At 40.8% G+C, this 16,905-nt stretch overlaps 1 protein-coding gene across 8 annotated transcripts in view; it reads left to right on the top strand.

Annotated features, from left to right (window-relative positions):
- Positions 1-16,905, top strand: part of PALLD (palladin, cytoskeletal associated protein) — a 583,598-nt gene that overhangs the window by 372,947 nt on the left and 193,746 nt on the right. For 7 of the 8 annotated variants that reach the window (XM_066279499.1, XM_066279463.1, XM_066279481.1 and 4 more), the window contains 4 exons: positions 1,050-1,191; positions 1,733-1,756; positions 10,832-10,951; positions 13,299-13,641. In XM_066279499.1, the coding sequence (XP_066135596.1) occupies positions 1,050-1,191; positions 1,733-1,756; positions 10,832-10,951; positions 13,299-13,641 (629 nt within the window). The remainder of the gene's footprint in view (positions 1-1,049; positions 1,192-1,732; positions 1,757-10,831; positions 10,952-13,298; positions 13,642-16,905) is intronic. The other variant, XM_066279472.1, reaches the window with a different exon arrangement.

Genomic DNA, 16,905 nt, shown 5'->3' with positions numbered 1-16,905 from the left:
AGCCATTTGTTACAGGATAGAGTTTTTCCCAGCACACCATTTGTTGTATTTTCAGATCATTTTAAAACAAAACAAAACCAAAACATAATAAAAAACAAAACAAAACGCTTCCTAATGTGAATTTTATATTTGTATAGGTGAATTACTTGAGCATATTTGAATTATCCAAGACTTCTACATACCCTATATCACTGCCAATACTCTATAGTCAGAAGTTTAGTCAAAACTTTAAGGAAGCACCTTTGTTAGTAATCCTGGAGGAGGAGTGCAGAGAGGGGACATATGCAAGGGAAATAGGAATCTTTTGATACTTAATAACAAGCTTATAAAAGCTGTACCTCTTTGTATCTCTGAAGCCCAATTAATTTCTAACCGGTTGGACTGTAAAAAATTTATTGGTCTGGAGTTGGAGTGGGGGGAGGGGGGACGGGAACAGCAAGAGTAATAGCAACAGAGGAGGAAATTAAGGTGAAGAAGACAGCAGTGCTACATTTCCAAATGTATACACTGACCTCAAAATGCCAATGTACCAGACTCCCTTATCCTAATAAACCTGACGTAGGGCAGGGGTTGGGCAGAGGTGGCCGGGAGTACACGACCAGGCTGGCGCATGTGGAAACAAACACGTCTTTTCTCTGCTCCTGTCTGGTTTTCATAGGACTCTGCATCCACATGGTGTGGAATTGTTGTAAGGAGTTTGCATTCCATCAGCTTACTCTTAACTGTAGATCAAGAAATTGTTTATGATAACAATTGTTACCATAAAATTCCATAAGTACAAAACAGTCAATACATTTGCAGACAGGTCCAAAATGACTCTAGGCCCAGGGTTAAAACCATACTAATTTCATTACATGGGGATTATGAAAAGCCGATGATGAACAAACTTAAAGGTGTTTATCCTCATAAGAGTTAGTGATAATTCTTTTATGACACAAGTTTCATGGTTTTATTTCTTTTTCTCTGAGATTTGGAAGTTTTATTCTCTGTTGTGAGTGTGTGTAAGAACACACCAAAGTGTGACAGGCAGTGTTTTTCTTAAATTTCAGGAACTGCAAAACATAGCAGCATCCGAGGGCCAGGTGGTGGTTCTGGAGTGCCGGGTCCGAGGCGCGCCGCCCCTGCAGGTCCAGTGGTTCCGGCAAGGCAGTGAAATCCAGGACTCTCCAGACTTCCGGATTCTACAGAAAAGTAAGGAGAGAGGGGGCCATTCTCCCAAATCCAACCATTGTCTTCTCTCAAGCTTCAGAAAAATCAGCAAGGGTTTAGTCTTTTACATGAACTGATCTCTGTTTTCAAACAGGGATGAGACCAGCTATTCTGCAAATGTAAGCGGTCCATAAATTAAAGGTGGGGGTGCTGGCTGGTGGACCCCTTTGAAATGCTGATGAAAGTTATGTTCTTTCTTCAGAAAAAAATATGCATGTATACATTTGAACTCAAAGTTGGGCAAATAATTTTAAGAGGCTGACAAGCTCCTATAAGACCTTCTGTGAACTGAAGTTAAAATAACTTCCTAGTGTAAGCTGTTACTGGAATTTGAGTTTTTGTGTTTGTAGAAATGTAAATTGATCTATCACTCTATCGCTTTGGTGTTATGGAGCTTGTCTATAACATTTCGGCAGACATGCCCTGGACAAGGTAATAGAAAAAGATAGGGATGTCTGTTATTAATGGAACCCTGTTCTAATACTCCATTTTTATTTATTTATTTTTCTCATATGGCAAACAGAACCTAGATCCACAGCTGAACCTGGTAAGAAGCTTTTTCTTTTTCTTTTTTTTCCCCTCCTTTGGTCATGTATCTTTTGGGTTTCAATCGTTCTTTGTTTCTGTTTCAAAGCCATAAGCAGAACAATGTTTTTGCAGTTCCCTGGAAATGTGAAACCCCCTTAAAGACAATATCTTCTTTATCAATGAGGTCTGGACACTGCATTTTACATCAACCTCTTTATTAGTAAAACATTAAGTTCCATTCAGACAAGAAGGTCAAGCTCAGTGACTTCAGGCTTTTTAAAAAATTTGGTCTTTTATACTCAGAAAGCAAACGAAGCTAATGATGAAAAAACATCCTCCTAAAATAGCAGAAAAGAACAGTCTGGTGCATACTTCTGCTGACCAAAACCCCTAACAAGCAGACTCCCCAGAGCAGAAATGTGTCTCGCATGAGAGCAGCCCAAGGATAGAAGCAACACTGACCACCAGGCATGTCTCATTTACGTGCCCTAAGCCATAAAATTTTACTGTTCTACAAGCATGAAGAAAGTCATCCTGCCCTAGTATCTCGCTTAATTACCAGGTCATTTGATCTCATCAGAGTGCTATGTTATCCAGCAACATCAGGGTCCAACTTTTCTCTTGCCTCAGACTTTTTAAAATATTTTTGACTCTTTATGGATTAAAATGATGTTTTTAAAGGGAACTAAATATTTAGTCTAAGTGTTTCATAGTACAACCTCCTTGAGGTTACTTTGTTTGGTATTTTTCCGATCAGCAAAGTCACCTCTTTTACTCCTTGCCAAGGGGTAGACAATCAGATTTGTGCTTCTGTTAAAGCATCAAGCAGATCCTTCCTGCCATAAGTCCCTTGGGAACCGTGACCTTGCTCTGTCTCTTCTTTGAGAACATGAACATTTTCTGTGGGCTCCGGCAACTCAGATTACTGTGGTCAGTCCTGAACCTTTCACGTCTGAGTATTGGGTCATTGAAAGCAGAGAGTGATCCTATTAGGATCCAGAGTTTAGGGAATGCTGAGTAGCACCCTTAGGGAACAGCTGGAATTGATCTGATGCCCTCTTGTCATGAGTTACAACCAGAGCATGTCACCCCACTTAATGTGCCAGTCACCACATCAGATATTGCAGTCACTTTCTAAACCATGAAAATAACACAACTTTGGGTCTTTGTCTGTCATAACATCTTAGTATAAAATGCCATAGTACTGGTTCCTTGATACATGGAACTTCTGAGACTCAACCTACTGCCTGAGCTCCTATGGAAATCCTATAAGGAGTTAGGGCGTATCTTTTGCATTTATTATGAGAGCCCGAGAGAGAAGTAGGAACCAAATAGCTCTTTTATCTGCAAGAAAGTTTATGTGAACAAATCCATGTCTGTTGATGCTTTATATACAAATAAAACTAAAATCTTGGGCCAAAAATTCTAAAAGCATTACTACTGGAATGGATTAAGACTGCTTTTGATGTTGCAATTTTGGATTCTGAGTGAATTCCTGCAATTTTTTTTCATCATGTTGTTATCCATTGTCCTCACCTACAGAGGTGGTGATGATTTATGAAATGCTCCCATGATCTGTGTTGGAAAGTCTTAAACTAACCATCATCCTAAAATTCAAAACACTCGTTACAAACTGCATAGTTTAGTTTTTGAGTATGTACCTGTTTAAAGTTGAAAACCCTGAATATACTGGCTAAGAAGGACTAAATTGGAATGAGGGGGGAGATCAGAAGTATCTCCTACCCCGCCTCCTCCATTCTGTGCCCCCTTACTTCATACCACATACACTCCTGTTTCAGTTATGGCTGGCTGTTTTACTTCTAGACAATAGTTTTACTCATGAATTATTTACTAAAATTAGTCCTCAGTAGCTTCCTGTAATAATAAGATCTCTAGAACTTACTGAAATACCTTTTGGTTTTAATGTGGCAAAATCATGAAAAGGCAATGGGAGACCTTCCTTTTTTTTTTTTTTTTTTTTTTTACTTTTTAAAAATTATTTTTCTCATTGACTTAGAGAGGGGAAGGGAGGGGCAGAGAAAGAGAAGCATCCTTTTGTTCCACTTAGTTGTTCCATTTAGTTGTGTAGTCATTGAGTGCTTCTCATATGTGCCCTGACCAGGGATCGAACCCATGACTTTGGGGTGCTGGAGTGATGCTTTATCATCTACTAAATAAGCCAGTCAGGACAAGACCTTTCTTTTAAACTGCATATCCTAGTAATATATAAAACAGTTTCTCCTCTCCATGTTCATGAAATTTTCTTATTTTTCTTCTCCCTTTTGTTAGATCTAAAAGCGTTTAAGAAACCAGACTCCTTCATTCCAACCACAATAATAGCATTTGCTGAAAACAAATATGTCTTGGTAGAGAAATATTTTAAGCAAATATATGTCAAAACAATAAAAAAAATACACTATAAAAACTATTGAAAACAAAAGGCAGCTAGTTTTCCCTGACCTGAGATAACTTCGCCACAATTATATTAACCACAACACTCTTAGAATCTCTCCTTTCTCTGTTATAGTAGAGCATCAAAATGCAACTGGCATGTAGAGTTAAATTCATGATTATATTTTTAAACAAACAAAAAACTTTAAAAATGACTGTTCTAGCGCCTCTTTATGTAAGTTGTTATGAGTAAGGACTTAAAAACAAGCAAATGTTGAAACATATTTGTATTTAAACAATGTTTTGGCATGCCTGACAAAACTCTGATTCTTTCACTAGTAGCCAAATGTTTTCCTTACATTGACCATGAAGTTGACCATTAGCATTGTTGGGGGAAAAAATATATATATATTGAACTGTTTACCTTCCTTAAATGGCCCGATTGACTGTTATATCCAGTAGACCACTGAACTATTCAACTGTCTAAAATATATGTAGGAATTGACTTCCCTAAGAATTGATTTTTTGCCACTGTTGTGTGGAAAAGGGAAAAACAGACATGACTACGTAAATACATCAGAGGCAAGAGATAAATTTTATAGAACTAGGTCAGTGATGTTTTCCAAATGCTACAACATAAATAGCCTTTGAAATTCAGGAACATATTTAAGCATTCGGATTTTATTAGTCTCTCTTCTCTTGCTCTGACATATTCTCCTCTTTGGCTAGCGTTCAGTCAATCTCTCTCTCTTTCCCTCTCCCTTCCACCTTTCCTCCCTTCCTATCTCTTTCTACATTTTCCTGCCTCATTCGTTTTATCTTTTTTCTTCTCTTTATTCTTCTTCCATGTCTTTTTCATGTGTAAGATGGTTTAAAGCTCTAAAAATAAACTTGAAACTCACTAGTACCTACGGATAGCCCCACTAGGGATGAGGTATTTAGATAAAGAAGGAACTAGTAAATGCCCTCCCAAAGCATTTGTGCAACTGAAGCAGGTTTTTCTTGTCACTACTGTGTTGCATCTGTCTAATATGTTTTACACTCCCTTCTCTGTCTAGACAGAAGTCAGCTTGCATCACAAATCTTTTCAGACTGTTTTGTGAATTAATAGCTAGTCAGCTTACTTAAGACCAACATCCGTTTGTCATATTACCTGCTCTGGGCTTCCTCTTTGACATTCTGATTTTTCACTGATTGGATCCTTCAAAGACTAGTCTGGGGGGACGGGGAGGGCAGAGAGCACAGAAGACTCACTTGACAGCTGTTAATACTCCGGCCCTTACTCAGCTGTCTGAAAACAGCCACAACCTGTATTGAGTTACTTTTATAGCATTGTCTAATAGCGTGCACAATTGAAAATACAAAAAAGTGTCTTACTGGTTGGGGAATTACACATATTAAAGTATGGTGTCTCCTATTTTGTATTTTTTCTTTTCTATTTTCTTTTCTTTTCTTCTTCTTCTTCTTCTTCTTCTTCTTCTTCTTCTTCTTCTTCTTCTTCTTCTTTTCTCTCTCTCTCTCTCTCTCTCTCTCTCTCTCCTCTCTCTCTCTTTCTTTTTTAAGTGAATGGAAGATAGAGAGATAGACTCCCGCATCTACCCCAACTGCGATCTGCCTGGCAACCCCCTGTCTGGGGCCAATGTTAGAATCAACCAAGCCATCCTCAGTGCCTGGGGCCATGCTCAAACCAATTGAGCCACTGGCTGTGGGAGGGGAAGAGGGAAAGAAGAAAGAGAAGGAGGTGGAGAAGCAGATGGTCATTTCTCTTGTGTGCTCTGTCTAGGAATAGAACCTGAGACATCCATATGCCAGACCAATACTCCCTCTACTGAGCCAACCAGCCAGGGCCATCTCCTACTTTCCATATGCACCCCTGACAACCACTGCCACCCATCGTCCTAGATCTTGTTCAGTCAAGTCCATGTTTTGATTCACTGATTCCAGATGTGAAGTAAATTATACTTTGTTAAGTTAAATGTATAAAGGGGCTGAGTTGCAGGAGGGCAGTGATGAGAATGTTTATTGAGATTCCAGTAGATTTTACATAGTTAAAAACTTAATTCAAAGCCAGGTTAAGGTGGTGGGTTAAACGAAAGTGGGCTGTATAAAAACCCTAGTTCCCAAACCGTGTCACAGGGTGCCCTGGAATGTCACACTAAACTGCTGTAATGTTTGAAACTTCTCATACAAACACGTGGTACTCGACATCTGATAGATATAACTACTAGTTAGAAAAAGTTCCGAGTTTCAACATTAGATCACTCTACATTTTTCCCTATGATATCATATTTTTGTAAAAGTGAGTTTTTTATGTGTGTGTGGTAAAAAAGTAAGTACTACATGAAAACTAGTGTGGAACATGAAATGAGGCTGGCTGTGTTTATTCTGATTACAAGAAGGTTTGTGCAGAATCCAGCAGTTGCACACACCCATTAGTAAGTAATAGGTTATTCCGGAACAAAAGAAGAATCCTTTTCTTCCTATTTAAGTGTACTTTTCTTTCAAACAGTAACTAACTCTTAAGACCTAAATGCTGAAGTTCTTTGGAAATAACTACCTGATTAATGAAGATGTTAGCTATATCTTTTGCTTTGGAGTGCCATAACAGAAAAAAATCACTGAGACACTTAGCATTTCATGAACCAAGAAATTTTGGTTTAATCTCAGGGGAGAGATGGGAATGACCCATTTGAGTGTGTACCAGAAAGAAAATTGAGAGACTCATAGAATTTTAAAGGCTGAATGTTCCCACTTCCAGTCTTCTTCCTGCATTCCCCCTGTACTCGCACTGTTCTTCTCTTATGAACTCTTCTGGCCTGTGAACTCTTCTTCTCCTGGCAGAGACTAAAGACTCTTTTCTGGGCAATCTGAACATCTCAAGAGAAAAATCTATACATAATGGTATGGGAGTTTCTCCAACAAAGAGTCCATCTAGATTGTGTTAAGGAAGGCCAAGGCTTCTCTCCCATGCTCAGAGTTTCTAAGCAACTCACAACCATCTCAGACCGCAAAAGATGAAAGACACCTGGGGAAATCTCTACTGTAGATGAAATAGAAGAAAACAAGCAACTCCCCGGAACGGCAACTTGGTGAAAACAGACTTGCCGACAGAAGCAAGTATCGAAACAAATTCACACTCTCAGACAAGAAAATCAGTATAGCCAAGCAGTAAAACTGAAAAGCTATGGGGAGGGAGGAGCTTTTAGAAAACAAAAAGCTCTTGGAATGAAAAAATTAGTAGCAGAAATAAAAATGAGGAAATGTCCTACAGAGTAAGCCAAAAAGAACAATAGAAGCAATATAAGGGGAAAGATGAGAAAGCGAGAGATACTAGAGAGCCCTCTAGGTAGACTAGACATGCATCATTGAGATTCCAGGGGGAGAGTACAAAGAAGGGGAAGAGACTGTTGGTGAAATATTTTTTAAATTGCCCAAACTATCACTGTCCAGATTGAAAGGACCCACTGAGTGCAGATGGTATGAAAATAAACCCACAGCAGTGTGCATTGTTGTGAAATTCCGAACATCTGGGACAAGGAGATGATCCTACCAGTGTCCAGGGAGAAAACATCAAGTTACATGCGGACTGACACACTCAGAATGACTTAGGACTTCTCAGTAGGCATGCTGGACACAAGGAGACAATTAAGCAGAGCCCTCGAGATTATGAAGTAAAATTCTCTCAAATTAAAAATTCTGTACCCAGCCAAATTGTCAATTAAGAATGAAGATGTAGTCCAGATATTTTAATCATGCAGGGTCTCAAAGATTTTTATCCCCACACTTTTCTGTAGGATGTGCTTCACCACAGCAAGAGAATTCACCCAGGAAGGGTAAGCTGTGGGTATAGGAAGCAGAAACACCTACAGGTGAAGGGCAAAGGAGGAGAGCCCCACGGAGGGTAGAAGCAGTATGTCAGAAATGGCGGACAAGTCCGGGTTGGATCAGTGTGACTCGAGAAACAGATACATGGCAGCTCTCATCACTGTGCTCACTGCCACTGCTCCTTTGCCCTGGTGACAGATGGTAGGGGGGTAAGCCTGACCCGAATCCTTCCTTCGACTTAGCCTGGTCTGCCTTCCCCTCCATGCACTGCCTCCTGGATCACTGGAACACCCATTTCACCCCCACCGCAGGAGTGTTCTGATTTGATCCAGTGCTGAGGTCTGGAAGTTGGCCGTGTTGAACTTAAAAACTTTGTCTGAAGATACCCACTCCACTGGCTCCTGCCCACACTTAGTCCCACCAGATGTCCCCACCGAGCCTTGTAGTTCATGGCCTTGCCCACTGATTACCTCTGTGAGGGCTTTTGTAAACTCACCGGGAAGTGGAAGCCATTGTGCCTCCAGATAGTTCCTGGGAGCTTTTTTTTTAACAGGGGTAAGTTTGTCTTTATATGGCAAGATTTGTGCTTATTACTCAACTTTAAAAAAGTAATAACACATTTTTGAAGGCTATGTACATATGTGGTAAAAACACATTTACAAAATCACAGGAATAAGATTTCAAAAGGAGCAGGAACAGGGTGCATCCAGGAGATTTCTAAAGTATTGGTAACATTTTATTTCTTAGACTTAATGTTGAGTACACAGGGGTTCATTTCATGGCTATTTCTTAAACTGTACATTTTAAATATACTTCTCTAAATATGATACAGTTCACAATAAAAAAAGAAAACCCTTTGTAAAAATTTATACAAGCCTTACATTTAATCACACTGGATTTCATCTCATTGATTTTAGCCCAGAATTCTTTGTTGTCGGTTGAGTTGGCCTAACCATGTGATTTAAAGGTAAAAGCTGGGTTTCTCTTTAGTGAAGCTGGACTCTCCCCCACACACACATACACATAAAGCTGTGAAGGAAGGGATTTATGAAAATGTTTCTTTATTACTCAGGGGACCTAGTAAAATCCTTGCTGCCTCTTCTTTTTATGAGTTTCTGCAAGCAAAATGATTCTGTTTGTCTTTAACCAAGCGTTCAGTATGTCCAAGAACTTGAATGAAATTTAGGCAGATACTGATGTGATTAAGTCATTTTCAGGTAACTATAAAAGAACAAAATTTATTACCAACAACAGCAGCTTCCGATTTATTCTATGCCCTCAAAAATCTTTCATTTAGGAAAATGGAATTAAAATGGATGACAGTAGTCATTAATAATTAAAATGTTTTCCATCTAAACTGGAGGCAGGTTTTTGTTTTTTCTTTAGTACACATCGCTAAGCCTCCAACTCCCTGTGTTTGACATAAGCAGTCATTTCCTGCTTTCCACTCCTCCCCAAAATGTATTTCACAGACGTGTTAAAGGTCTTTGTCCAAGTGAGACGCTACCAGATGAAAACGCAATATTACAGCCTGGCTCTTCTCATTTCCGCATGGCTTTCTTCATGCTCATAATGGCAGAACCATACAAGCTCCGATGCTCCTTTCTAGCAACAAAATGTAGCCTTTTGTCACTTTTGAAAGACATGTTCCAAGAGAAGAAAAGCTAAACGCCCTTTGGGGCGCTGGATTATTATTTTAATCTGGTAAAAATCACTGAGATGCAGCAATGAGTGAAGATCAAAAAAAAGAACCTCTCAGTGCTTTTCTGTTTTTTTTATTTTGTTCTGTAAGCTTGTAACATTTTTTAGATATTCACTTGGTCATTGACTCTATACTTGCATATACCTTCTTGTATGCAATTTCCTGAAAATTCATGTCAAGTGAATTTTGTTCCATCACATTTGAAACACACAGAGGAAGCTTGTAGGAGAATCGGTTTTATTGAGAATTTTTTTAGAAAATATGTATTTTTAAAATTTTTATGTATTGATTTTTAGTGAGAACAATGGCGAGGGGGAGAGACAGGAACATCAATTCGTTCCTGTATGTGCCCTGACTGGGCTCAAACCAGCAACTTCCACGCTTTGGGACGACACTCTAACCAACCAAGGTGCACGGCCAGGGCTAGAAAAAATATTTTTGTAAAGCAAATGTTTGCTCAGATTTTTTCCCCTTGATCTAAATTTCATCCATACCTAATTCAGAAATATTTATGGAGAACCTGTTGTCTCAGAGGTGCTGAGAGTACAGCCAGGAACAAAGCAAATGCTTTCTGCTCTCATGGAGGTTATACTCTAGTCTAGGAATCAGGAACCATTACACCATGAATTATTTAGTTATAGTTGTGATTGCTGATTTCAAGGAAAGTTTGCCGTCATTGGCAGATCTGACCCCATCTAACCAAAAAGTGAAAATTTCCCCATTGTCATCGTTTTTAAAGAAGCTTGACTTTCTCCACTAATCGCTCTTCAATTGAGAAAAAGTAAGAATCAGCTACACTGTTGTAGACAGAACTCAACATAGTTGGCATCTCCTGAGCCTCTTCCACATGCAAAATACAGGGCATGCACTTTGCAAACATCTCGTTTCATCCTAACATACCCCATTAGGTAGATATTATCCTCATTTTGTAAATGAGGCAACCAAGGCCGATCTCGTCTGAAATCGGAAAGGATGGATCTGACTCCAAAGCGTTGACCACTCTGCTGAACTGCTGAGTTAAATGTAAAGAGAGTCTATCTGTGAACCCTTTTATAAAGCACTTCTAAGAGGATCTATCTAATTTGATTGTTTAAGAAAGGCAGAGGGTCTGACTTCTTCAAAGCAGCTTGATGGTTTCATTCTGAGGAGGTATATGCTTTCTGTTCTCCCTTCCAGAGGAGATCTGTACCCTAGTCATCGCCGAGACGTTCCCAGAAGATGCGGGGATCTTCACATGCTCAGCCAGAAATGATTATGGCTCGGTAACCAGCACTGCCCAGCTGGTTGTCACCTCAGGTATGTGAGGGGCGACTAGGATGGGGTTCTGCTCCCCACACGTGGTATGGCTCGCCAAAGGAAAGAACGACCCCAGGAGGAGTGCTTAGCCATTAGGAATGGTTGCTGCCACTCCGGGAGTTGTCCTGACAAGCAAGCAGAAGGCTTTGGGGCAGAGGGAGTGAAAGTGGGCATGAGAAAACGAGAAGGTAATGGTATTGTAGCCACTGGACATGCGTGGGGCAGTTTTTTAAACCATGCAGTCTTGGAAACAATGGAGCTGTCTTTCTAACGACCTCCTGAAAACCGAGAACTCTGCTCACATCAGCATGGGGGTGGGTGCTGTCATTGTCTGCAGCGCCCACACAAAGAGGAAGTCCTTGTACAAATAAATCGGTATTTAATCCACGATTGAAACTTGTGAAAATGTAGTACAAGATAAACCTAATGGAATTTGCAGAAGCTGTAAAGATCTCAGATATCAAATTTCACTGATAGTGAAATATAACTCCGATATGAAAACCTAAAACAATATGCTACTAAATCACCTAATCAGAAATATCTGGATACTTTTTTAAACTCAGAAATTTACCACTAGCAAAAGAAACATGAGACAGCTTTTTCCTTTATGTCAACTTTAATTGAGTCTTTTCTGCTCTTGCTGATTTGCTGTACCTTAGTTTATTATTATTGCCTCATCTCTGTTGTTTATTTAAAAGCAATTTTTAAAATATCTCTCTGACCAAGCCTGGCACTTAGTGCATATAATGGGGAATCATAAATGGGGTTGTTAGCTGAATGAGACGGACTTGGAGGGAAGGATCGAATCGCACTTTGATTTCTGTGGAAGAGAGGGAACTGGTGCTAGGGGGCAGCAGAGGCACAATCAAGCCTGGGTTAGGAAGGGACCTTAGCGTGGGAATTGCTCCAGCATCTTCATCTTAAGAAATGTGAATGCTTAGCTTAATCAGAGCATCATGATGTGCCTCAAGAATACTTCCCTAAAGTGCCTAAAACTATTTTTCTCCCATGAAGTTTGGCACCCAATTCTATCAATTACAGTTGAGATTCATATTTAAAATAAAGGCACCTGAGAGAGAGTTGAAAGCTAAAAAAAATAAAGAGAGAGAGAGAGAGAGAGAGAGAGAGAGAAAGAAAGAAAGAAAGAAAGAAAGAAAGAAAGAAAGAAAGAAAGAAAGAAACAGAAAAGAAAGAAAAAGAGAAGAAGGAAAATAAAATGTAAAAGGTCACCTTATTGGGAACACAGTGATTGAGTGAGTGCTTTAAAGGTGTCATGATCAGAACTACAGAATGAGGAAGACCCCAGTATTTCAGTACTGACGTGGCTTGAAGACTGTCCCACCAAATGGCCATAGTCAAACTGCCAACAGTATGGCCCAAACTCTGGACTCTCAATGTCTGTGTGGCAAAAATGAGCATGCGGTGCTTGCCATTTTTAAATATTATTTAATGATTTTAAAGAGAGAATGTGTGTGTGGAAGGGATAGAGCCAGAGAGAGAGAGAGCGACATCCATCTGTTTCTGAATGGGCCCTGACTGGGGATCAAACCTGCTCCCTTTGTGTATTGGGATGACAGCCGCTCTAACCAGCTGAGCTAGCCAACCCAGGCAACAGCACTTCCCTTTTTAACTAGGGTAAATCTACTATAGGCCAAACATAATAAATACTTTTGAGGTATCCATTCACCTCAAGTAAGCACTTTTGAGTACATTCCAGGAGCTATACTGGGCTCTAGGCAAAGCTAGAAATCCAAAGAAGGCATGAGCTTACCCCAAGATGTGTTCACTTTATTAAGGATAACAAGTAAAAAAAGCATATTTTTTTGTGCTGAGTTACAGCTGTGGCAATCATCTGAATTGGAACAAAATATATGTATCTATGAGATCATAAGGCATTTCTCTTAGACTCAAAGCTCTGCTTAGCTTTAAATAGAGTGACTCTTCATTGCTTATCCCATAAAACTTGAGAGCTTGAGCTGAGATCGGTAAAGTTCAGGTAGGATGTTCAGATTCGTGGCTGAGATGTGAGATAGCTGGTACTGTTTGTGTTGTCATCTGTTAACTAAGTTCTGTCTTTAGCTCTCGTTTGAAGCTTGTTAATGAGCTGGTAGCTGGCTTCCTCACTTGCGGGCTCGTTCAGGAAATGAAACACGTAGCAGTCACCCAAAACTAGCCTGGGAGAACCGAGCCCTCCAGCTGGCTGGGCTCCTGCCTTCAGTGCCAGCAGCAGAGCTGCCTCTTCTGTCACAACAAGGGACAGGGGACCCTCTGACAATCTATAACAGTGTGAAAATAGCTGTTGAATTAGTAGCATCTTATTTTTTTCCCTCTCTTTCCCCTTCCTTAGCCAACACTGAAAACTGTAGCTATGACTCCCTGGGTGAATCCAACGACGATCACTTCCAGCACTTTCCGCCCCCCCCTCCGATCTTGGAGACAAGTCCCTTTGAGCTGGCTTCAAAGAAATCAGCTGAGATCCAGCAGGTGAACAGCGCAGAGTTGGGACGTGGCATGGCAGCCCTTCAAATGCAATTCAATTCTGCTGAGCGGGAAACGAACGGAGTCCACTCCAGCCATGGAGTGAATGGGCTGATTAACGGCAAAGCGAACGGCAATAAATCTCTTCCAGCACCAGCTGTCCTGCTTTCGCCCACAAAGGAGCCACCACCTCTGCTTGCCAAACCAAAACTGTGAGTACTTCTGCATGGTTTTCTAATACTTTCCATACCCCTGCTAAATCACCTCTCCGGTCGGTGACAATGTCTTGCCTGGAATCAGCTATGTGGCCTATTGCCCCTTCCCGGGGGCAAGTGGTTCCCGGCTGATGTGACTTTACTACCAAGTAGGGATCTTTCAAAAACAGAAAAGATACCTAAAAATAAAGAAGGAAAATGAGAAGCTTGGTTACATCTTCCCTTGGCTAAAAGCTGTAACTGGTTTCAGCTGTGAAAATATCTGTGCTCGGGGTGGCCTTCCAACGTACAGTGAGGATGTAGCCGCTCCCCAGAGGTGTTGGGCGAGGGGACCTTCTTTGAGCTCTCTAGTAAAAGCATTTGCAAATGTTTTAAATTTGAGAATCAGTAAGGAAATCTGACACAGATAAGCTTGGGGAGACTAACAGCTGAGGGTGGAAATTCCTTGTACAGAGCCTGGGGAGGGGAGGGAAACCAGAGATAACCAGGCTTGTCAGGAAGACATCACGACCTCCTTGGCTTTGGAATTCCATGGAGCTGCGTGTTCCATGAATACCAGCTTCATGTTTGATTTCCACTATTTTCTTAGGATGATAAACCTTGCATGAGCTGTTTCCATTGGCACTCCACAGCTCAGAGCTGCTATGAATGGAGCCATTACAGTGTCAGAGAAGGGCAGAAATCAATTAACTCCAAAGGTTCTATCATAGCATAACAGACCTCGATAGAGGCCAGTGGAAATGTCAGAGGCATGTAAAATGTATACATACTCGACAAGGTCACACTTCCTTGAGAGCAGATGTGCCAGGATCTAGGAAAGCCCCTTAGATTTTCCCGTAATGTCTGATGTGTTTGATTTGGGGCAGGAAAGATGACTGTGGGAGAGGCGTTACTCTTTGTTTTTCCGGTACCGAACAGTCTGCTCTCTTTTCTCTGTCATCAGCTCATTTGTTAGAAACGTTAGGATACGTAAGATAAAGAATATCATATGTTTGTACATCACTTTATTGTTTAGCAAGGGATTTCATGAAGGTTATAAGACTAATGAAATAAAGCAGCCAGATGAACATCTTAAATTAACAAATGGACAATTTTATAAAAATTAACTTCTGGATAATCTTGAGTTGCATTTTCAAAAATTTATCTATGACTACCCTGCACTTAATTCTGAATGCCTTCCAGGCTCGGTTTTGAGGCCATAGGGCTACTAGGTTTGTCTACAGTAGTGTGGAAGATGTCAGGTGAATATTTAATACTTCTGCTTCCAACTCCACTGAGATGCTGAACAGGTAAAATGAGGTCAAGAGCGGCAGCCTTAAAAGAGATTTACACTCTTACCGTTTCAACCCATAAAATTAATTGCCACTGCTGACTCTTTTTATCCTTGCTTTTTGAATATGTATTTGCAGTGCTTTTAATAAAACCAGGGACTTGCTCTCCTGAGGAAGAAAGGGTGAATGCTGTTTAATGACTAGGACGTGACTGTGCTCTTGATTAAGTGACCTGTATCCACTATAATGGCTGTCATAAATTAGGAATAAATCACAGAAGAACAAACAGAAGTCGTTAACAGGCATTTCAGCCCTTCTTATCTCAGGAGTTTCAACAGCCCTTCAGCTTTTAGCTCTGCTTTATGGTAAATGTTGGTGTACGTGACGGGGGGCGGGGGCATGTCTACCAAACACAGACAAAACAATTTTGTGGTTATTAAGAGGGTGAGTAGCTTAAGCACAAGTTTGAAGAGTGATGTCATGCTTTATTAGTCAGATTTTCAATATAAAATAGGATACAGGAGAAACAGACTTTAGTGTTTAAGACCCACTTACTCTTCCCTTTGTGAAGAAGTTTAGGGGAAGGCAGAGCACCGGATCATAAAACTTAGTAGCTTAGAAATAACATTTCTTTGTACCAGGTTTTACCATGGTCTTCTTTGGTCAAATCTTCAGGTATTTAAGTATATCCTTAGAGTATTCCTTGGTGATTTTCATGTTGTATGCCTGCCATTTACTAAAAAGTCATATGTGATGATACTTTAAAATATAAATATTAAAATTTTTCTGTGAACTAGAATACTTTATTGGTTTTTGTTTTAATTACAAAGTAACTACATCTTTTTTAAAATTTTATTTTTCTGAAATTAGAAGAGGGAGGCAGTCTGACTCCCGCATGCGCCCGACCGGGATCTACCTGGCATGCCCACCAGGGGGTGATGCTCAGCCTCTCTGGGGCGTTGCTCTGTTGCAACCAGAGCCATTCAAGCACCTGAGGTGGAGGCCATGGAGCCGTCCTCAGCGCCCAGGCCCACTTTGCTCCCATGAAGCCTTGGCTGCAGGAGGGGAAGAGAGAGACAGAGAGGAAGGAAGGGGGGAAGGATGGAGAAGCAGATGGGCGCTTCTCCTGTGTGCCCTGACCAGGAATTGAACCCAGGACTTCCACATGCCAGGCTGACGCTCTACCTCTGAGCCAGTCAGCCAGGGCCCAGAGTAACTGCCTCTTTGTGTGACAATTTAAACAATACAGATGTAATTAATGGAAAAGTGAACTCTCACATTGCTTCTTTTCTAAGCCACCCTCTTGAGGTAACCAACTGCATTACTTTGGTCTGAGCTCTTCCGCTCCATTCTCTAGTGTCACGGTCTTCTCTGAAAATGTTTGCTCATTGTTTTACAAGTTGTGTTCTTTGATAGAGGGATGCTGTTGAATGGTATCTGCCAATAATTTCAAATGGCATCTAAGCTATTGGTAATTAATGACTACAGGTAACGGCCATGTGACATTCTTTCACACGTCTTTCCTTTTCATTTTTACTTTTCTTTAAGTGAGAAGCAGGGAGGCAGAGAGAAAGACTTCTGCATGCGGCCCCCATTGGGATCCACCCGGCAAGCCCCCCACCAGGCGATGCTCTGCTCATCTGGAGTATTGCTCCGTTTCTCGGCAACCAAACTATTTTAATGCCTGAGGCAAGGCCATGGAGCCATCCTCAGTGCCTGGGGCCAAACTGCTCCAACCAAGCCATGGCTTAGGGAGGGGAAGAGAGAGATAGAGAGAGAAAAGGGGAAGGAGGAAGGGTGGAGAAGCAGGTGGTTGCTTATCCTGTGTGCCCTGACTGGGAATCGAACCAGGGACATCCATATGCCAAACCGATGCTTTACCACTGAGCCCACTGGCCAGGGCCTGTCTTTTTCTTTTTATATGTTGCAAAAAATGAGATTTTACTTCTTATGGCTGCCTGTGTAAATCTCTGGGTTTCTCTATTATTTT

The sequence above is a fragment of the Saccopteryx bilineata genome, chromosome 1, assembly GCF_036850765.1.
Source record: "Saccopteryx bilineata isolate mSacBil1 chromosome 1, mSacBil1_pri_phased_curated, whole genome shotgun sequence".
Lineage (NCBI taxonomy): Eukaryota > Metazoa > Chordata > Mammalia > Chiroptera > Emballonuridae > Saccopteryx > Saccopteryx bilineata.
This window is presented reverse-complemented; position numbering and strand designations above follow the sequence as displayed.